The 18,852-nt window shown below is 33.2% G+C and overlaps 1 protein-coding gene across 5 annotated transcripts in view; it reads left to right on the top strand.

Moving 5' to 3' along the window:
- Positions 1-18,852, top strand: part of FAM193A (family with sequence similarity 193 member A) — a 191,937-nt gene that overhangs the window by 133,060 nt on the left and 40,025 nt on the right. For 3 of the 5 annotated variants that reach the window (XM_074276850.1, XM_074276848.1, XM_074276851.1), the window contains 7 exons: positions 1,082-1,206; positions 5,672-5,819; positions 8,511-8,588; positions 10,477-10,589; positions 10,748-10,990; positions 15,866-16,019; positions 16,621-16,800. In XM_074276850.1, the coding sequence (XP_074132951.1) occupies positions 1,082-1,206; positions 5,672-5,819; positions 8,511-8,588; positions 10,477-10,589; positions 10,748-10,990; positions 15,866-16,019; positions 16,621-16,800 (1,041 nt within the window). The remainder of the gene's footprint in view (positions 1-1,081; positions 1,207-5,671; positions 5,820-8,510; positions 8,589-10,476; positions 10,590-10,747; positions 10,991-15,865; positions 16,020-16,620; positions 16,801-18,852) is intronic. The other 2 variants (XM_074276849.1, XM_074276852.1) reach the window with 1 other exon arrangement.

The following is an 18,852-nucleotide window of genomic DNA, read 5'->3' as shown; positions in this document are numbered from 1 at the left end:
CATGTTTCCCAATTGAATTTTCCATCAATTTGCAAAGTGTATTTGTAAAGGGTGGGACTTGCTGAAAATACCACATTTTGCTTCTGACTGTCATGTTTAGTCATACTCATTGAAATTCAAGGTAATGGCAAAGAAGCCCCAGAGTGTAGTTATTCCACCAGCATCCCAGCCATACTTGTTTCAATTCAATTTGGTTAGTAGAAATGTGAAAAGATTAGATGATAGAGAACTTAAACAATTTTCCATTGGTAATCGGTGGTTAAAGAAGCCTATGTAGAGACAATAATAGGCAACCTTGTCAGTTTCTAAAACTGTTTATTGTTGAGCAAGGAATAATATATAATAGGATATCATAATTTGAACAAGTTCATATTCATGATTCAGAAGCACAGCTTCATACAGGACTAGCTGTTTGTAAAAAGAACATCCAAATCTTTAGGAAGATAAGTATTACAATTTTATGTATCGATAATTTCTGCTACTGAAAACAATACTATTAGTTGTTTGATCTTTAAATACAAGAGGCTGTGAAGGTATCATTGCTTGTGATGATCACAACTTGACTAAAAGATCATTTTAAGGGGTTCAGTTAAGAAATAGAAGACAAGTCTTTTGAGGAAGAAGAACTTCCTTAGTAGAAAAGTAGCTTTGATCTATCAAGTTAGTAGTTATTAAAGACAAGAAATTCTAAGGTGGTTCCCAAAACTTAAGAAAGTAAATTCTTTATATTCTAGTATTTTAAAAGCTTAAAATATTTACATTTTAACTATGGGACTTTTTTGAATGTACTACAGGAGATAATCTTTAATATATTACTAGTAATTTGTTACTTTCAAGATGTTTTTAAAACCACTTAGAAGTTTTAGAATGTTAGATATTTCAAAGATGTATTGCATAGTTCACTTTTAGATAGCTAACAGTTAATTCTCACAAATCTAAGAATAAATTAATGTAAAATGGGCAAGCAGATATTCCTTTATTTTTGACATCTAGTTATTTTTATATTTCTTCACCTATTGAGTATATTTTGTGTGTGCTTGTATATGTTTTTTTGGTTTTTTGTGTTTTTTTTTTAAACTAGGAGAATGAGCATTTGAAAAAATTCCAGGTGACATGGGAACTGCACAATAAGCACCTGTTTGAAAATTTGGTCTTTTCTGAACCACTTCTACAGAACAGCTTGCCGACACTGCTTTCACAGCTCAGGTATTTATTTGACATGTTTAAGAAATTAATATTTGGTAACAATAGAATTCTTTATTTGCTTTTGTACAATAGTGTCAGAAGAACTCTTAGGAAAAAGAAATAAGTTTCATTTTTAGTACATTATTGTTGAAGCATATTTTTGAACCCCTTTTTCCAATTCAGTGATTTTTTTTTTTAAACCTCTTTTTCCTGAAATCTTTTTTGGCCTTAAATCTCTTCTAAGTAAGATGAGGTTGGAGTAGATCTTTTAAGTCCCTTCAAACTGAGTTCTAAGATATCTATCCAGTCTTTATTTCTCATTGTACCAAATCCTGCCTTTTATGAGATTTTTGTCCCTGTTTTCCCCCCTCATTGTCACCATCTCTCACCCCTTGTATACATACAGAAACGAGCATGTATTTGTTTCCATTTTCCTGTGTAGAATTAACTTCCTAAAAATGAAGTCCAGGGATATTTGTGGAAGAAAAAGAGACTGAAATAAACAGTAAAGAAATAATAGTTTACTTTCTGTTCAGTCCTTTCTGACATTGTATCATTCTTTCATTCCAACCCCTCTTCACTTTCTATGTCTTCTCTCTTTCTCCTTCTCTTCTCCCACAGTATTTATTATGTCATGTGAAATGTTGAGATTTGGAACTGAATAACCTGATTAGGAATCCCATGCTATATTACAGAAATTAAGTAAAATGAACCAGAAATATTTTTGAAAGAGGAATCAAAATAATGAGGGTTCTAAAATACATTTTGAGTTTTTTCTGAATCTCGATTTTTTTGGGGGTTCATCTTATTTGACGTTTATTAAATTGCTAAGAAAAAATAATTAAAAACAAAGTCATTTTCATGGAAGAACACAAATTAGTCTGGTGAGAAAGTCACATAACTATTTGGTGAGCTCTGTAATAAGGACAAATCAAGATGATTCATAGTCCCTAAAAGATATTCATCTTCTATTTATTCACATTGCCCAAAATAGGCAAAATTTCACTGTTTATAGTATATCATAAAATTTTCCCTATTGGAAATAAGTAAACTTCATCTTAGCTTGACCCATGTTTAATCGATTTTCTAATTAACTTCACAAATGAACTTTTCATGTATAAGAATTTCCATAACTTGAATATGTAAAAATTTTAAAAAAAAATTATGCAAGCTTTGCTCTTTGAAGTATGTGTATTGTTTGGGTTTGTTTAACCTGATACTCTTCATGTTAATAAAACTTCCAGTATTCAATTTATTCATTTATTTTTCTTGTCCATTATTTCTAAAATATGCCAGTAAGAATGAGAAAGTTATTGCCATGTCAACATTGTAAATTTGTAATAAACATGCAGGTCTAAAGAAATAATTATTTCCAGTCAGTCTATTATGAGAAATTCTAGCTTATATATACATTTTTGCACAAGAGAATTACTGTTTATTTGCCAGATTTTGTCTCATATTAGAATAATCAAAATTAAGGTATTAAAATTTTTTCTTAAAACATTGATGTTTTTCATTGGTCCTTTCAGTAATTAATGCTCTTATTGCTGAGATGGAATGCTCATTTTGTTTTCCTCTCTGGATTCCAGTGAAACTTTGTCTTGGAAAATATCTTAAACCTAATTATTGGGTGCTGGTTAACCCAGAATGAGACAACAGCAGCACTGGGAAACATCCCCCTGCTTTTCTCCCAGTGTGATCACATCTTTGATCTTCTATATTTCATAACTTAGAAAAGGAGATTAAATCTGCTATCTTGCAGGGGTAGGAAGCGGATATCAGTGAGTATGGGCTGCAAAGCTAGTATTTTCCTTTGATATTTCAGTTTTTCAGATTGTCAGTAAGTCTAGAAGTAAAACTGTAGAAATTCGATTCAGAATTGCCATGAAAATAAATAACACAGAAAACTGAGAAAGCAAAGATTATTATAAAATATCTACTATTGTTCTGGCAAAATCTATTTAATCTATAAATTGTGATTAGAGAAGGTATTTATATTCTTCGGTATTATCATCAGTGTTTGGGTCAAACTGAGACTTATTAAAGACTTGGTTTAGAAAGGCCAAGATCTCCGTTGCATCCAGGGCTGTCATCCTGATCTCTAGTGAGTCAGGTGACCTTGTTCAACCCTCCCTTGCCTAAATCCAATTCACTTGCATGTCATGGCATCACCTCTTTGATGTCATGGTCCTTTTACAGAACCAAGGACAAACAACAATGATTTGTTTGATACATATTACTGTGCTAGACAATTTGTAGAATTTGAAGAAAATATGAGTTCAATACTGAAAGTAATTTTTTATTCTTCAAGTCCATCATCTTGCAAATAGATTTGGTTTAAAGTTGGTCATATATGAATGACCTGAAGTTTTAAGGTGAATGATATAGATGCTTTTCACAGAGCCCTTCAGTATTTCTCTTTGCCTCTTTATTTTTCTTTTATCATTTTATCTGCCTTTAATTAGATATTTTTCACTTCCCTCCCTACAGTGAAATCTATACTCAGAAACTTGAGAATCAGTTAATCTTTTATAAATTCTAATTTTTTACATTATAATAATGATTCTCTCAAGTATTCATCTAGGTTTCAAGAGAATTGGAAAAGGTTCCATAGGTACATTCAGTTTTTCTTTATTTTGTTAGCTTCATACATCCTTATAAGGCCATATATTATGAAAAGAACTCTGAGATTGAAACTACAGGAGCTAAGTTGGAGTCTATGCTCTGCCAGTTGGTTAGTTCTTTGACCCTGGTCAAGACACTTAACTTCTCCCTGTTCCTCCATTTCTTCATATGTGAAGGAAGGCAAGCAAAGAGCCTATAAAGGTCCCTTCAGATACTTGGTCTATAATCTCAGTCTTTGTCCACTCTAATTGTAGGCATAGTTCGTCCAAACTATTAAACCATTTAAAAATGGTCAGTTCTGCTCCAGAGTTATGTATGTCATTTACATTATTCTTTTCCTTTAGGTTTTCTACAGTTAGATCTTCATGTTATGTTGTGCCAGAAATTATGCAAAACATGGGGAAGGCATAGACCATGTACTAGAAGGTTTTATACTTTCAATAATAATAATATTATAATTGACATTTCTGTTATTATACAAAGTTTGCAAAGTATTTTAGCTGTAGAACAACCTAGCAAAGGAGATGCTATAGATAATAATTCCTCCACTTTAAAGATGAGAAAACTGAGACTAAGATCTCAGTGACTCACCTATAATGACTCAGCTAGCATTAGAGTTGACTTCTGAAACCAGGTTTTTCTGACTCTCTAGTCTATCACCCTCTCCACTTACAATGCTGCCTCTCATATGCAACTCTTCAAAAGAAATCAGGGTGGCAGCTAGGTGGCGCAGTGGATAGAGCACCAGCCCTGAATTCAGGAAGATTTGAGTTCAAAGCTGGTCTCAGACACTTAACACTTCCTAGCTATGTGACCGTGGGCAAGTCACTTAACCCCAGCCTCAAAAAAAAAAAAAAAAAAAAAAATCAGGCCTAAGGCCCAAAATAAATAGAATTTAAGTGAAATTATGCTTCATTAAAGAAAAAGAAATTATGCTTCATAGTATTAATCCTCACCCGGAGCCATAATAATAACTCAAATTTCTATAACTTCCAAACCACTAAACTGCCAGTTTTTATATTATCCATTTTTCCATATAAGAAAACTAAAACAAAGAAAAGGAGGTGAATCCTCTAGCTTCTCCTCTTCTCCTCTTAACCTCTATCAGTGCACAGTACAGGTATCAAAGAGGAAAAGCCATGCATATACCTAGAATTTAGAAAACACAATTATGTTTTAATAGCATTTCCTTATATAGGAAAGAGATGGAAGTATATTGTCCTATTAAAATTGCTAATGTTTTTATTTCTTTTTTTCTTTATAGCTTTTTAACTAGTATTTTTAACTTTTTTTTTTTTTTTTTTTTTACTGGACATTACAAATTTGCGTTATTTGCGTTTCTTTTAATTTAGGAACATGAAAACTGTTTCTGTATAATAATCTGAACAGATCCTAAATTAAGTTGATTTTTACTTATGGCCCTTGATTGATGCAAGTGTGTGTTTTGACCTCCATATCCAGATTGGGTCAAATGGATCTTAATAGGAAAACAGTTCCTTCCTCTTGAACTTAGTGACTAAAACTGAATTTTATCATTCTGCAAGATTTTAAGAAGTAATATGAATACCTTATTTCTCCTACTAAATTTGTAATCTGATGTATCATTATGTTATGAAGGTATCTCTAAGTTCTGAGAGACTATGATGATGGAATGTAAACCTATTATGTCCTTGTAAACTGGAAAGACTTTTAGCTAATCTTGAAAAGGTTCATCACAAGATTGGCCATGGCAACTCTTAAAAATCCACATATCCTTGAAATCTCCTCTTTGATATAATTTTTTTTCTTTAAATTGTTTGGTTATTTATATCCACCATTTGTTTGTTTCAGTTTCACACTAAATGATTTTTTTATCTTTCAGGCTTGGAACAACTTCACATGATTCCTGTAGTGAAGATATGTACAGTACCTTATTACAAAGGTATCAGCACTTAGAAGAAGAGATGGGTCAAGTTGCCGAAGAATGGCTTGAATGTCAAAAAAGAATAGATGACTATGTAGATGAACAGGTGAGAATTTTATAAGCAGTCATCTGCTTGATAGTATCTGTATACCCAGATGTTTTTAATGTATATGGTTGTACCTTAGTGTACTATATGTATAAATAATCGTGAATAGGTCAGAATATATATATATATATGTTTGTCCATATGTATTCACACATCTAAAATGAATAGCCATCACAGAAAATTCAGAGTGGCAGCCTTTTTTCTTTTGATGTATAGAATTAAAGAGAGCTGATGCTGAGTGAAGCAGTAGAAACATCAGGAAGGGAAGCCCACTCTTAGCATAGAAACTTAATTTTTCTTGCCTATTTTGATGGATGTGCCTTTGGCCTACTTTTAATGGTACTAATCTCATCTGTGTACCTATGTATCTATATGTGTCTATGATTTATATCATTTTTACAATTTGGATAGATGGATGGATGGATAGATTTCACTGAAATGCCCTGTAGTACTATAGTGTTGTGTTAACATAAATACACATATATGTGAATTACAATTTCATTCCCAGTGCAAGAGATAAAAGGGGATAAGTCAGGGAGTATTTGGATAAGCATAAATGGTGGCAGGTCTCTGATGTCTTCATGGACAGCTAGATGGCATGTCTTTGACTAACTAGGTTCAGTGGATTCAGTTAACTTCACAATATCTATCATATATGCCCCTTCTCTTTTCTGAGATTGCCACCACCTGGAACAGACCCTTATCATTTCACCCAAATTACTTCAGTACCCTAATGGTTGGTCTTCCTAATACTCCAGTCTATCCTCACTGAACATTCTCTATTCAGATGCCAAAATGATTTTCCTGAAGCACAGGTCTGATCATGTCATCCTACTCCCAATTCAGTAAGTTTCAGTGGCTCCCTATTACCTCCAGAAGCAAATATACAGTCCTCTGGCATTCAAAAGTCTTCATAACTCCTCTCCGCTTCCTTTTTTAGTCTTTTTATACCTTAGCCTCCATGTATTTTGAAATCCAGTGACATTGGGTTTTGAGTTTTTTTAGCTGTTACTTATACACTACAGTGCCATCTCCCAATTCTGGACATTTTCACTGACTGCCCTTCCATGTCTTGTATTCTCTCTGTCTCCTCATCTCTGCCACCTGCCTTGTCTGGCTTCCTTCAGATCCCTCTAAAATCCTACTTTCTACAGGAAGCTTTTATCAATTTCACTTAATTCTAGTACTTTCTCTCCTCTTTGTATCTCCAATTTATCCTTTTTGTAGAGTGTATATATTTGTTTCCTTGTTGGCTCACTCATTAGACTGTTAACTTCTTCAGTATAGGAACTGACTTTTACCTTTCTTTGTATCCTTAATGCTTAGAGCATTGCCAACAAGAGTACATGTTTCATAAATGTTTAGTGACTGATTGACTATTGAAATGAATTTCTATTCATCCATCTACCAGAAAAGTACATTAAGGATGAAATAAAGCCCCCAAATTGAGTGACTTGACCAGGATTAGGAAAATGCATATAGTTTAAGGACTCTGGGTACTGCCCATCCAATTTTATGGAAACAAGTGTGGGCCTGACTCTGATGTGGGATCTGGTGTCCTGGGAGACAGCTGGATAATCCATAGGACCTGACAGCTGTCTTGATTGGGATGGGGGTGGAGGGGAGGAAGGGGAGAATATTCCTTTTTTAATATATGTTTTCTTCCATCTAAGTACTACTTCCATAGATCTCATACCCATCACAAAGTAGTAAACAATTTACATGAGTTACTTGGATTTAAACATTTTAACCTGTGTGATGATCAGTCTCTCTGTATCTAACTAGGTTGATTCTCATGGAAGAGATATAGCCTGTCATCAAGCATATTGGTAGCTTTTCCAGCTTGATGCCAGAGCACCAAACTCACTTTCACACTGTGATGAGGAAAGAAAGGGAACTCTGGTGAAGTCAGAGAATCCAGGTTTAAATGTACTGCTATTTATTACCCACGTGACCCAAGGCAAGTCACTTAACCTCTTTGAGACTCATTTATCTTCATTTGTAAAGTGAGTGGGTTGGATTCAGTGACTGCTGAGGTCTTGGCACTTCCAATGTCATTCTCTAATTTCTCTAGCCTTTGAGTGATGTACTGGAATCACAGAGCAGGTTTTGCCTCATTCACATACAATTAAATAGTTAATTACAGTCATTAGGAATTTCAAGTGTCATATACATTAAAGTAATTTAGTAATTTAGCTGGTTTTATTTATTTATTTTTAAGGTCTTAAACCAAGGAATTCATCCCTACATATAGAGCCTTTCCCAAATAAGATTTTAAATTTGTGGTATTGTGGCAAGAGCACTAGCTTTGGAATCAGATGCCCTGAATTTAAGTCCCACCTCATTGTTTACTATTTGTCTTTGCTTAATCTCTCTATACCCTTATTTCCTCATCTATAAGTAAGGAGGCTAGATGAGATTGCCTCTAGGTTTCTTTCAGCTGTAGAATAGGATTCCATAGTCTGGTTTTTTATATATACATGTGTATTTTGCCATGTAAAAAAAGTATTTATGAAGATTTTAAATGATTTAAAGAAAACAGAAAAATGTGGAATTGAAATGCTGAATAATATATTTTTGCCATTGTAGTTTTGGTGTCCATAGATCATGTACATCATTTGAAGATCTAGGCAGCCTAGAAATGACTCTGTACTAATATAGATAGTAATTTTCATGTGTTCTGTTACTTAGATGGCAATGAAAACCAAACAGCGCATGTTAAAAGAAGACTGGGAATTTTTTAAACAAAGACGGTTTATTGAAGAACAGGTAAAATTGTTTAATGGGGAAAAATTTAGGTTGACAAAGTAATGTACTTACTAAGCACATTACTGTCCAAGATATGGACAATGGCTTATCATGGCTTACAGCTTTTCTGACCACAAATTATCTAGTCCAGTTTTCTCACTTACTTTTATTCCTTCCTTGTTGAGGTGAGGAGTAATATTAACTGATAAATGGTTCTAACTTCAGGATTAATGTATCTAAAGTTCATGGTTTGAATTTCTAATATCTTTTTTAATACTATACTATAAGTTCACCATGATACTGTCTTAAGCGATCATGATTTAAAGTGACCTTATGATTGACTGTATAGTACTTTAGTAGTTAAATCACTTTAAGTGGTTAAAGATATTTTGTACTGATTCATACAGTCGCAAAAAATTTTTAATGAATTTGTACTCTGTAATTCTCTTTCCTGTACTTAACTTCATCCAAAGAATTGTTTCAGAAGTTTTTTAATTGAAGACATGATAGTAAATGGCTTGGAATTATCCTGTATTAAGAAGTGGCACAAACTGAAAAATTAATTTATTTTTAATACTTATGATCAGTCTGACAACTAGAATTTGGAAACGATTGATAAGATTATAACTATTTTTCAACAGATAACTGTAGATGTCAGTATAAATGTAGTTTAGATATAGATGAACAGGCAATTCTTGGGAGGGGGGAATCCCCCCCCCCCAAAAGCAAATTTCCAGTAAACCAAATTTAAAAATATTAAACCACTAATAATTCAAGAAATGCACATGCAGATTTCCCCTTTAATAGCCATCAAATAGATAGACATATAGAAAGAAATAAAATATTCATTTAGTGGTGGCATAAACAGGTGTGTCATATTCTTATGGTGGAGTTGTAAGTTGTTTCACTTTTTGTCAGTCAGTAAATCACTGAACATTTAGGAAAATATACTATGTTCCAGACCTTGGGCTATGTACCAGTGATATAAAGAAGGGTAAAAAAAATTGTCCCTGCTCTTAAGCATAATGAAGAAAACTATATTCAAACTACTACATATAAATAAGATTATATACATTATAAATTGGGAGATAAGATGCAGTTCCAGAGAGAAAATGTTAAGATCAAGGAGGACTAGGAAAGACTTCTTGTACAAAGTAAGATTTAAAGGAAGCCAAAAGGCAGAGATGAGGAATAAGAGAGTTTAATGGCCAAGCAACAGTCATTGAAAATGCTCACATTTAAGAGAGAATTTCACTTAAGAACAACAAGTAGGGCAATATCTTTGGATCTCAGAATATATGAAGGGAGAAAAAGATATAAGAACACTAGGAAAGGATAAGAGAATATGTTATAAAGGCTTTGAATGTCAGAATGTTATGTATTTGATTCTGGAGGAAATTTATTGAATTGGGGTTGAGAATTGGGGGTGGTCATAATATGGTCAGATCTGTACTTTAGGAAAATCATTTTGACTAAGTACTAGAGGATAGAGAAAAGACTTGTGGATCTTTTTAACCCTGTGACTGACTATACTGGAAAGAAGTTTATTAATGGGAGAAACTATATAATAATTTTCCTAGGAGTTGTCTTGGTGATAACAAGAATAAACAGACCAAATAGAGATCTATCATTTAGGCCATGGCTAAACACTTTATGAATATATGAATATAATAGGTGGTTAATGTAAGATTTATTTCATTTACGTAGGAAATTCCCTAGAAGCATTATGGCCTATAGGATAAAGGACCAGCTTCTGAAATATGACACATTCCCCATGATGTCTGGTATCACACATGAATCATATATGATAGTTTGAGAAAAGGCTATTTGTGTAATCATTTACATTTTGAATTGTATTTGTTTGGAAATGCATTGTAAAATTAAGCTGTTCTTTTATTATTTGCTCTAGCTAAATAATAAGAAAACACTAGCAGGAGAGAACAATTTCACAGATACAATGAGGCATATGTTGTCATCACGTCTGAGCATGCCTGATTGTCCCAACTGTAATTACAGGAGAAGGTGAGACTGTTATATCAATAGGTATATTTCAGAGAATTTTTAGTTAGAGAATATTTAATCTTTATGTTACCAAACAGAAAATTTATATTGGCTCTTTAAAAATAAAAAGTTTAATTTTATGTTGAATATCTTTATAATTGTCCTTAATTCTTAATTAGATGTACTTGTGATGACTGCAGCCTTTCACATATTCTTACATGTGGCATCATGGATTCACCAATCACTGATGACATCCACATTAACCAACTACCACTACAAGTTGATTCTGCTCCTGACTATCTTTCTGAGATGCGTCCACCTAGTATGTCATCAGCAAGCTCAGGGTCAGGTTCCAGCTCTCCTATTACAATTCAGCAACATCCCAGACTCATCCTCACAGACAATGGCTCTGCCCCAAATTTGTAAGTCTTGATTTGGGGGGGGAGGGAAGGGTGGCAGGGGAAGAAAGTATCAAAAGTTTAAATTAATAATAAAATGTGTATACATATAAAGTTTAAAAAAAAGTTATCTGAAAAAGATCTTAATTTTTCTGAAAAGCAGCTTTTAAAATATTTCAAAATACATAGTTTAAACTTTTAAGGTTTTTGTTAAATGAAATAAAAATTGGTGGTCAATTAAAGAAAAACTAATTAGCACATTGAGAATTGCCTATAAAGTTGGAGTTTTATATATAATTTGGTAGAAGCAAGTTTTTCAACATTATTTTATTTAGTGTGGAACATTATTTAGTGTGGAATTTAACAATCTTTTAAAAATTATATTTTCTCCCTGAAACAGTAATGACATTTTGACAGGAATCAACATGAAGTGGTTTTTTTTTTTCTTTCAGTTTTAAGCTTTTTATTAAAGCTTCATTATTATATATAAACCTGATATTAATTCAGTTGAATTAATAGTTAATTTCCATTATAGATCAATGATTCCAGTATTTCTTCAAGTTATGGCATCCTTCTTATTTATTACAAGATCCTCCTCCCATCTTGCTTTTATGACCAAATTTTTAATAATTCTGAAATAGTTTTTTGAATTATGCAAAACATTCATCAGATTATCTCAAAATAATGTACACAAACACACTTTTTGTAAGGAATTATCCTGGGAAACCTTGAAAACCAATGTTTACATAAAAGCTCAGATTATTTTACCAGTACAAAAGGAACATATTTAGAGAAATGTTTTTAGTTATAGTTTGTTATGAATACTGTCTGTTCAGCAACCACTTATCATTAATGCCCATAAATACTTTATTATCTAGTGAAAAGAACATAGTACTAAGAGTCAGAAGACCAGGAACCAAGTCTCAATTCCTCCATGAACTTACCTTGGACAGGATGTTTCATTTCTCAAAGTCTTTTTCCTATTTATAAATATAGTAAATAGTGATGTAATATTTTATGTAGTTATATAACCTTTGTGCTGAGGTTTACATAAAGTATGTTATATGCCATGTATCCATAAATATAGGTTATTATTTATCCACTAGTTATATTCTATCTTCAAGACAGAATATGAACTGGGATTAAAAGTAAATTTATCACAGTTGATCTAAATGAGTTTATACTCTTAATAAGGGAAACAGATTGAGAAAGGACAAATACACAAGTAACTTTTCAAAGGAAAGGTCTATCAAAATAATAAGACAAAGTGGGAAAAGTATCTTTGGGTAAGGTTGGGGGATAGAGGGAGAGGGTAATTCGGGAAAGCTCATAGAAGTGGCATCTGAGTTGGCTCTTAAAGAAATAGGGGGAAAAAAACACATAAAACCAGATAGAAATTTGTGGTAGTTCATGGAATATGTTCTATTCTTGATATATAATGGTATGGGCAAAGAGATACTTAAGGAAGAGGACTTGGATAAAAGTGGTGAATGACTCAGTTCATTCATTCATTTGGCAGTTTGGGAGGCTAGCATGTATTCAATTTAACAAACATTCATTAAGTGCATTTTATGTACAAGGCACTGTGTTATTCTCCAGGAATAAAAAGACAAAACAAAAGAATCCTTGAAATAGTTTGTATTCAACATGAAGAGAAATGGAATAAGATAAAATGGGAAAAGATAGGTTGGAATTTAATTATAGCAAATCAGGGGCAGCTAGGTGGCGGCAGTGGATAGAGCACCAGCCCTGAATTCAAATTTGGTCTCAGACACTTAACACTTCCTAGCTGTGTGACCCTGGACAAGTTACTTAACCTCAGCCTGGAAAAGGGGGGGGGGGTAATAATAAACCATTAAAACACCAGGGTCAGTATTTTAAACTTAGTAGGGAAGGATTTTTAAAAATAGTTCAGTGTCACTAGCGTGTCATATCTGATGAAGCAGAAAAACCTATATTTGGATCATGGCTCTCTTAGTACTTAAGGCACTTAATTTTTCACTTTTCCTGATCTATAAAGTGAGGAATTGATCCCTGAAGGTCAGTTTTATATCATATAACTTAAATATGAAAAAATTGGCTCAGTGTTCCTTAGGTGTCCTCAAGTGAACAATATAAACAAGACATTTGATAGTTAATAGATATTTTCAATAGACATATTAGAATTATTTTTGTTCATCATTGGTTACATGCTGAACATGGTTTCATGTTGAACAGAAGTAGCAAAGATTGGGGCAAATATTATCAGAACATTTGCAGACTATTAAAATGATGGTGGGAGGAGATGATGACTTGGAAAGAATACTGAATTTTGAGTCTGAGAATTTGAATTTGAATCTTAGTTCTACCATCTGTGTACTCTTGGGCAAAAGATTAACTCTCTGGGCTTCAGAATCCTCATCTAGAATGTGAGATGTTTGGATTAAATGATTTCTAAAGTCACTTCCAATTCAGATTCATATAATTCTAGTGATTACAATTAGAACTGTCCAACTTATGTGAACTGATGCAGAGTAAAGGAAGCAGAACCAGGACAACATTGTACACAGTAACAATGATATTCTATGATGAACAATTGTGAATGGCTCAGCAGTTCTCAGTAATATAGTGATCCAAGACAATCCCAAAGGTCTTATGATGAATCGTCTTTTTTCACCCATGGAGAAAGAACTATTGTCTGAAAGTTCAATTCTCTCCCTCTCCCTCTCCCCTTCCTCCTCCCCTTTTTCTTCTTCCTCTGACCTTCCCTTCCTACTTTTCTTTTCCTTTTTTCCTTCCTTCCTTTCTTTATCTTCTTTTTACAAAATGATTGCTGTGGAAATGTTTTACTTGACTGTACATGTTTAATCTAAATCAGTCTGCTCACTATCTCAAGGGAGAATAAAATTTGCAAATAAGAAAAATATTTTTAAATTGTTTTAATGAATAATTTGGGAAAATTTATTTTTAAAAACTATCCAAAAGTAGGAAGACCTGCCTCAAAAGGTAGGTGGGAAAACCTTAGATGGAGAGAGGCATCTACAAGATCCGAGTAATTAGCAGTGTCAGAGACTGCAGAGGGGACTGAAAAAAGGCTGCTAGATTTGATAATTGTGAAATTGTTAGTAACTTTGTAGAGAACAGTTGCAGTTGAAAGATGAAGCTGGATGTCAGGCTATAGAGAATTTAAAATCAAGGAGGAGGAAAAGGAGGAACAAATATAGACGGTTTCTCATGGATGACAGCTTGCTGAATAAAACGATGAGAAGCTTTTTAAGAATGGGGGGAGACAAAGGCATATTTGTAAGCCACAAGGTAGAGAGACAGTAGTTAAGGAGAGATTGATGATTGGAAAAATAAGGATGATGGGGAAATTTGTTGGGAGAGAATGGTAGAGAAGGAAATTAGGAGACACAAAAAAGAATTTTTCATTGGCACAGAGAACGCCTGCTGAGGGATATGAGATGAGGAGGCAAGAATAAGAAGGAGCTACTGGCAGATAATGTTAGTTTTTCAGTGAAGTGTAAGATAAGGTCCTTAGCTGATAATAAGGGAAGCAGATGCTGTTGGGATGCTTGAGGAGAGAGGACAAAGTTCAGAAGAGCCATTGTGAGGATAAGCCATGCAAACTAAGAAGGGAAGTGTGAAACGGTTCCCCTAGATTGGAGAAGGCCCAGTTCAAAATATGTAACACCAGTGGAAGTGGTCCCAAACAGCAGAGTTTTGTTATTTTCTCCAGTTTATCTGCACAGCAATTCAATTAGAAGCAGCAGATGGTAAGAGTAGGTTAGGATTCAGTAATTTATGATTGTAATTGGTCAAGGGACTCAAGAACAGAGTTTATCTCTAGAGTTAACCTCATTCACCATGGGTTGAAAGGAGGAGAGTACAGCCAGTGTAGGGATGATGTGGGGAAAACTGGAGGTCATGATGAGAATAAAGAACAAGGATTTAAAAAAAAAAAAGAAAAGAAAGAAAGAACAAGGATAAGGGGTTATAAAGCAGGGAAGGATCGAATAATTTAAAAAGTTGTGATCAGATAAAGATCTTTTGTAGTTCATGAACATAGAAGCTTTTGTGAGTCTCTATTAACAGTATAGTATAGTAATATACTTTAGAATTCCATGCTGCTATTGTTATATGTTATTTCCTTAAGTAAGCAGCACTAAAACGTAATTTAACAACTCTAATTTTTTTTTTATTACAAATTTTGACTTATCCCTTTTTTGGAATTTCACTTTTTTATCTATAAATTGTATATGATAATACACTATTTTCAGGGTTATTGGGAGCTATTGAGTAAGTGAGAGCAGGATTTGAACTTAGTTCTTCACTAACTTCATATCCAGTACTCTTTGTACTATGCTGTTAAGATCCTGTTGCCTCTCAATTATAATCTTTCTTTGGGAGGAGGTCTCTTTTCTGTAAATCTTTTTCTCTGTGAGCAGATTTCTTGGGAGGCTTCTGGAGCCTCCAGCCAGAGTGAAGGTAGAATCTCAAATCCTCTTCTTCCTTAATCCTGACTCTGAATCTCCTCCAGCTCTTGTCCTTTTCCCAATCCAGACTGTTGTTCAGACTCAATGTTGCCTCTTTTTATCCTCCCAGATAATGGGCTTGTGAGTACTCCCAGGGGCTTAGGGAAACTCCTACAGCCAATGAACTTGGTCCATTTAAAGATGAAACCTCCTTTAAATGTGTAAACTCCTTTTCAGAAGTCTAAAGGTGTAAACTCCTTTTAAAGATGTGAAGTAAAGGTGTGAACCCTGAGCTAGAGAATTGTTAAGTACTGACTTAGCACCTAGTAAGAATCTAACACTATGCCATGCTTATCATCATTATTATTTAAGTTCCTTTGACGTATTCTTTGAGTTAATCTACTAGAATAGCCCTATAATTTTGTATTCTGTTTTTGTTCCTCAGTGGTAGTGATGATGAAGATGTTGCACCTTTATCAGCTAAATTTGCTGATATTTATCCATTGAATAACTATGATGACACAGAAGTTGTAGCGAACATGAATGGAATCCATAGTGAACTAAATGGTGGAGGTGAAAACATGGCATTGAAAGATGAGGTACAGTATGGATTTAGTCATAGCTAAAGCTATCTTAGCTGCCTAACATGCCTTGTTGATGACACTAAAATCTGCTTGTGTGAATAGTCATGCACACTTTTTCTAGAAGTAACTTATGTTGCCATTTCTTCAACATATGTGTCCCAAAAGTGTTAATGAAATATTAACCTTTAGTAATTTCTAAGATGAGGGCATTGGACTAGATGTCTTCTGAGAACCCATCCAACTCTCATTCTATGAGTATGCATTGATACTGTCAAAAGTCAGTGTATATAAAGTATGACAATTATCCTATAAAATTTTCACCATCTTTTCCCATTTATCTTGGCCTAATAAATCCATGATGGAATTATGTTTCATATCTTAATTAGATTTCATTATCTCTAGTTTAGACTTCTGTTCAGGCCTCTTTTTTTTTTTTTTTTTTTTTTTTAAGACTGAGTGTGAAATAATGCTAGTCTACACAGCCATATATTACAGATTTCTAGTTGTCAATAAGTAACTTTTTAAGTTTTTAGTCAGCTTTCTTATAAAACTAATAAGCACCAAAGGGATTTATTTGAAAAAATATAATTTCTTTTAAAAAAAAATGTTTTTAAAGTCTCCTCAGGTAAGCAGCACTAGTAGTAGTTCTTCAGAAGCTGATGATGAAGAAGCAGATGGAGAGAGCAGTGGGGAACCCCCAGGAACTCAAAAGGAAGAAATAACTCTAGGAAAAAGAAGTCCCAGAAAAGATGAAGCTAAAGTGGATAGTCCACCACCATCTTATCCAAGTCAACAGGTATAGGGTAGTTTGTTGTTAAAGGTTTTTAGCTTAACATGTCCCTTTCTGAATTTTTTTTTTTATATATATATCATAAAACCATCAATTTCTAAGATTCAGATTAAGGGAAGTTTTCTTTTTCTTCCCCCTCCTTTTTTCTCCCTAAAAGCAATATTAAATATGGCCATATTTCTATTTTTATTTCCTTCAATTAAATTCATAATGCTCAAACTTAGTTTTGCAATAACTCATTTATCTCAAGGGACATCATAGTCCTCCCAAAACTCTTCAAAGTTAACTTTTAAAATTCCTTCACTTAAGTGCTTCAAGGATCTTTGATTTTGTTCAGGAGGGCAAGTACTACCTCCAACGCAGATCAGAACTCCTCTAGGATTTAATAGATACTGGTAGAGAGTTAGTATATCTGGAAAATTCACTAACCTGTGCCTAGAATGATAACAACCATTCTAAACTTAACTAACCTGATATTCCATTATTAGGCTTATACCTAATGCCTTTCCAGTATGATGGAGCTTGTCAGAGTTTTACTGCTTCTTACACTCTTTTTGAACATAGCATTTCCTCTGTGTCATGAGATGTAGAGTAGGACTTTAATTTTCATTATTCTTTCAAATATGTCTTTTAGGAAAAAGATAGAGTGTTATAAAATTATATAAACAGTAATGGAGTATTATATCTAAAAAGACTGTCTCTTCCTCTGCTAGAGATTTGCTGTATAATTTTAAAATACTGAAGGGGACCCTTTGAGAAATTTCATTGAAGCTTAAGACTTAATTTGTGTGTGTGTATTTGTGTGCATGTGCATGTATATGCATGTGTTTGCACAATTGTTCACATATGTATATATCCCTAGTTTTGAAATAAGCAACCCTGCAATAAGTTAAGATTCTTTGTTCATTTTTCATCTCTCCAAGGACACATGCCTATAGACAGTTTAACCAATTTTTCCTCTAGTCAAATAAGGGACCGATGGGGGGGAGGTTTTAATTTTTGCCAACCTAGCAACTTCAAGTATTATTATGAGCTAATTAATAAAGCAATCTCAACAAGCTAATTTAAAAGGTTCTCATGAGAAATTACTATATGAATGCAAAAGTAGTAATATATTTAATCCTTATAGCTTGGGATATTTTGTTTGATATATGTATTTTTATGGTTAGTTCACTTTTAAAATCATTTAAACATCTTATAAATGACAGTGAAGAAGTAATCATCAAGATAAATTGTTATCTCTGGGTTCTATGATAAGAAATTTCTAGTCAAATAAGTTTTATGTAAGATAAAATTGGAGGGAGTTAGAGGTTTTGGCCAAGGCTGGGAGTTGATAATCCCATCATGATAGATAGAAAGAATATCCAATAATGCTGATTATTGGGAAATCAAAAAATACAAGTTAGAAATAAGCAACTTTTATTATGCCATAGACATAATTTTCATTTGAGAATCGAATTAGATAGAAAGAGAAATTTCATTTTTATTAACATGTCTGCCTACTTTTATTTTATTATGATCATTAAAAATTTTCTTGTAGTTGCCTCATAGGGCCTTTATGCTTTGATTAAATAAACCTAAGGCCTTTTGTACTCAAAAATCTGTGGAGTTCCATATTTTTGTAAGTCAGATCACAGTTTCGGACCATGTATGTTAGTTTTAAAATCTTCTATTAGTTTCCTTCTCAGTTTGGATAATTTACTTAGGCTATCTTGGTAAATTATCTTGATGTACAACAGGCAATTTAGACCCTGGCATGGCCAGTGCATTCATTTCAGCCAACTTGACAAGTGATAGGGGTAGCCAGAATTAGAATTATTGTGTCACAATCTACACTGATTATTAAGATTGCCAAATTGAAAAACTTTTCAGAGGTCTATTCATTTCACTCTTATAGACATGGCTTTAATTGCTTCAATTTCTTTTACACTGTTCATTAAGATTGAATATTTCCATTTAAAATATAAAGTTTTCCAACATATCTGGTCCATTTCTTGCTGATTATAACTAGAATATGGCAGTACAAATGTCTTTCCATTCTATGTAAGTGTATTTCTA

This window comes from Sminthopsis crassicaudata, chromosome 6, assembly GCF_048593235.1.
Source record: "Sminthopsis crassicaudata isolate SCR6 chromosome 6, ASM4859323v1, whole genome shotgun sequence".
NCBI lineage: Eukaryota > Metazoa > Chordata > Mammalia > Dasyuromorphia > Dasyuridae > Sminthopsis > Sminthopsis crassicaudata.
This window is presented reverse-complemented; position numbering and strand designations above follow the sequence as displayed.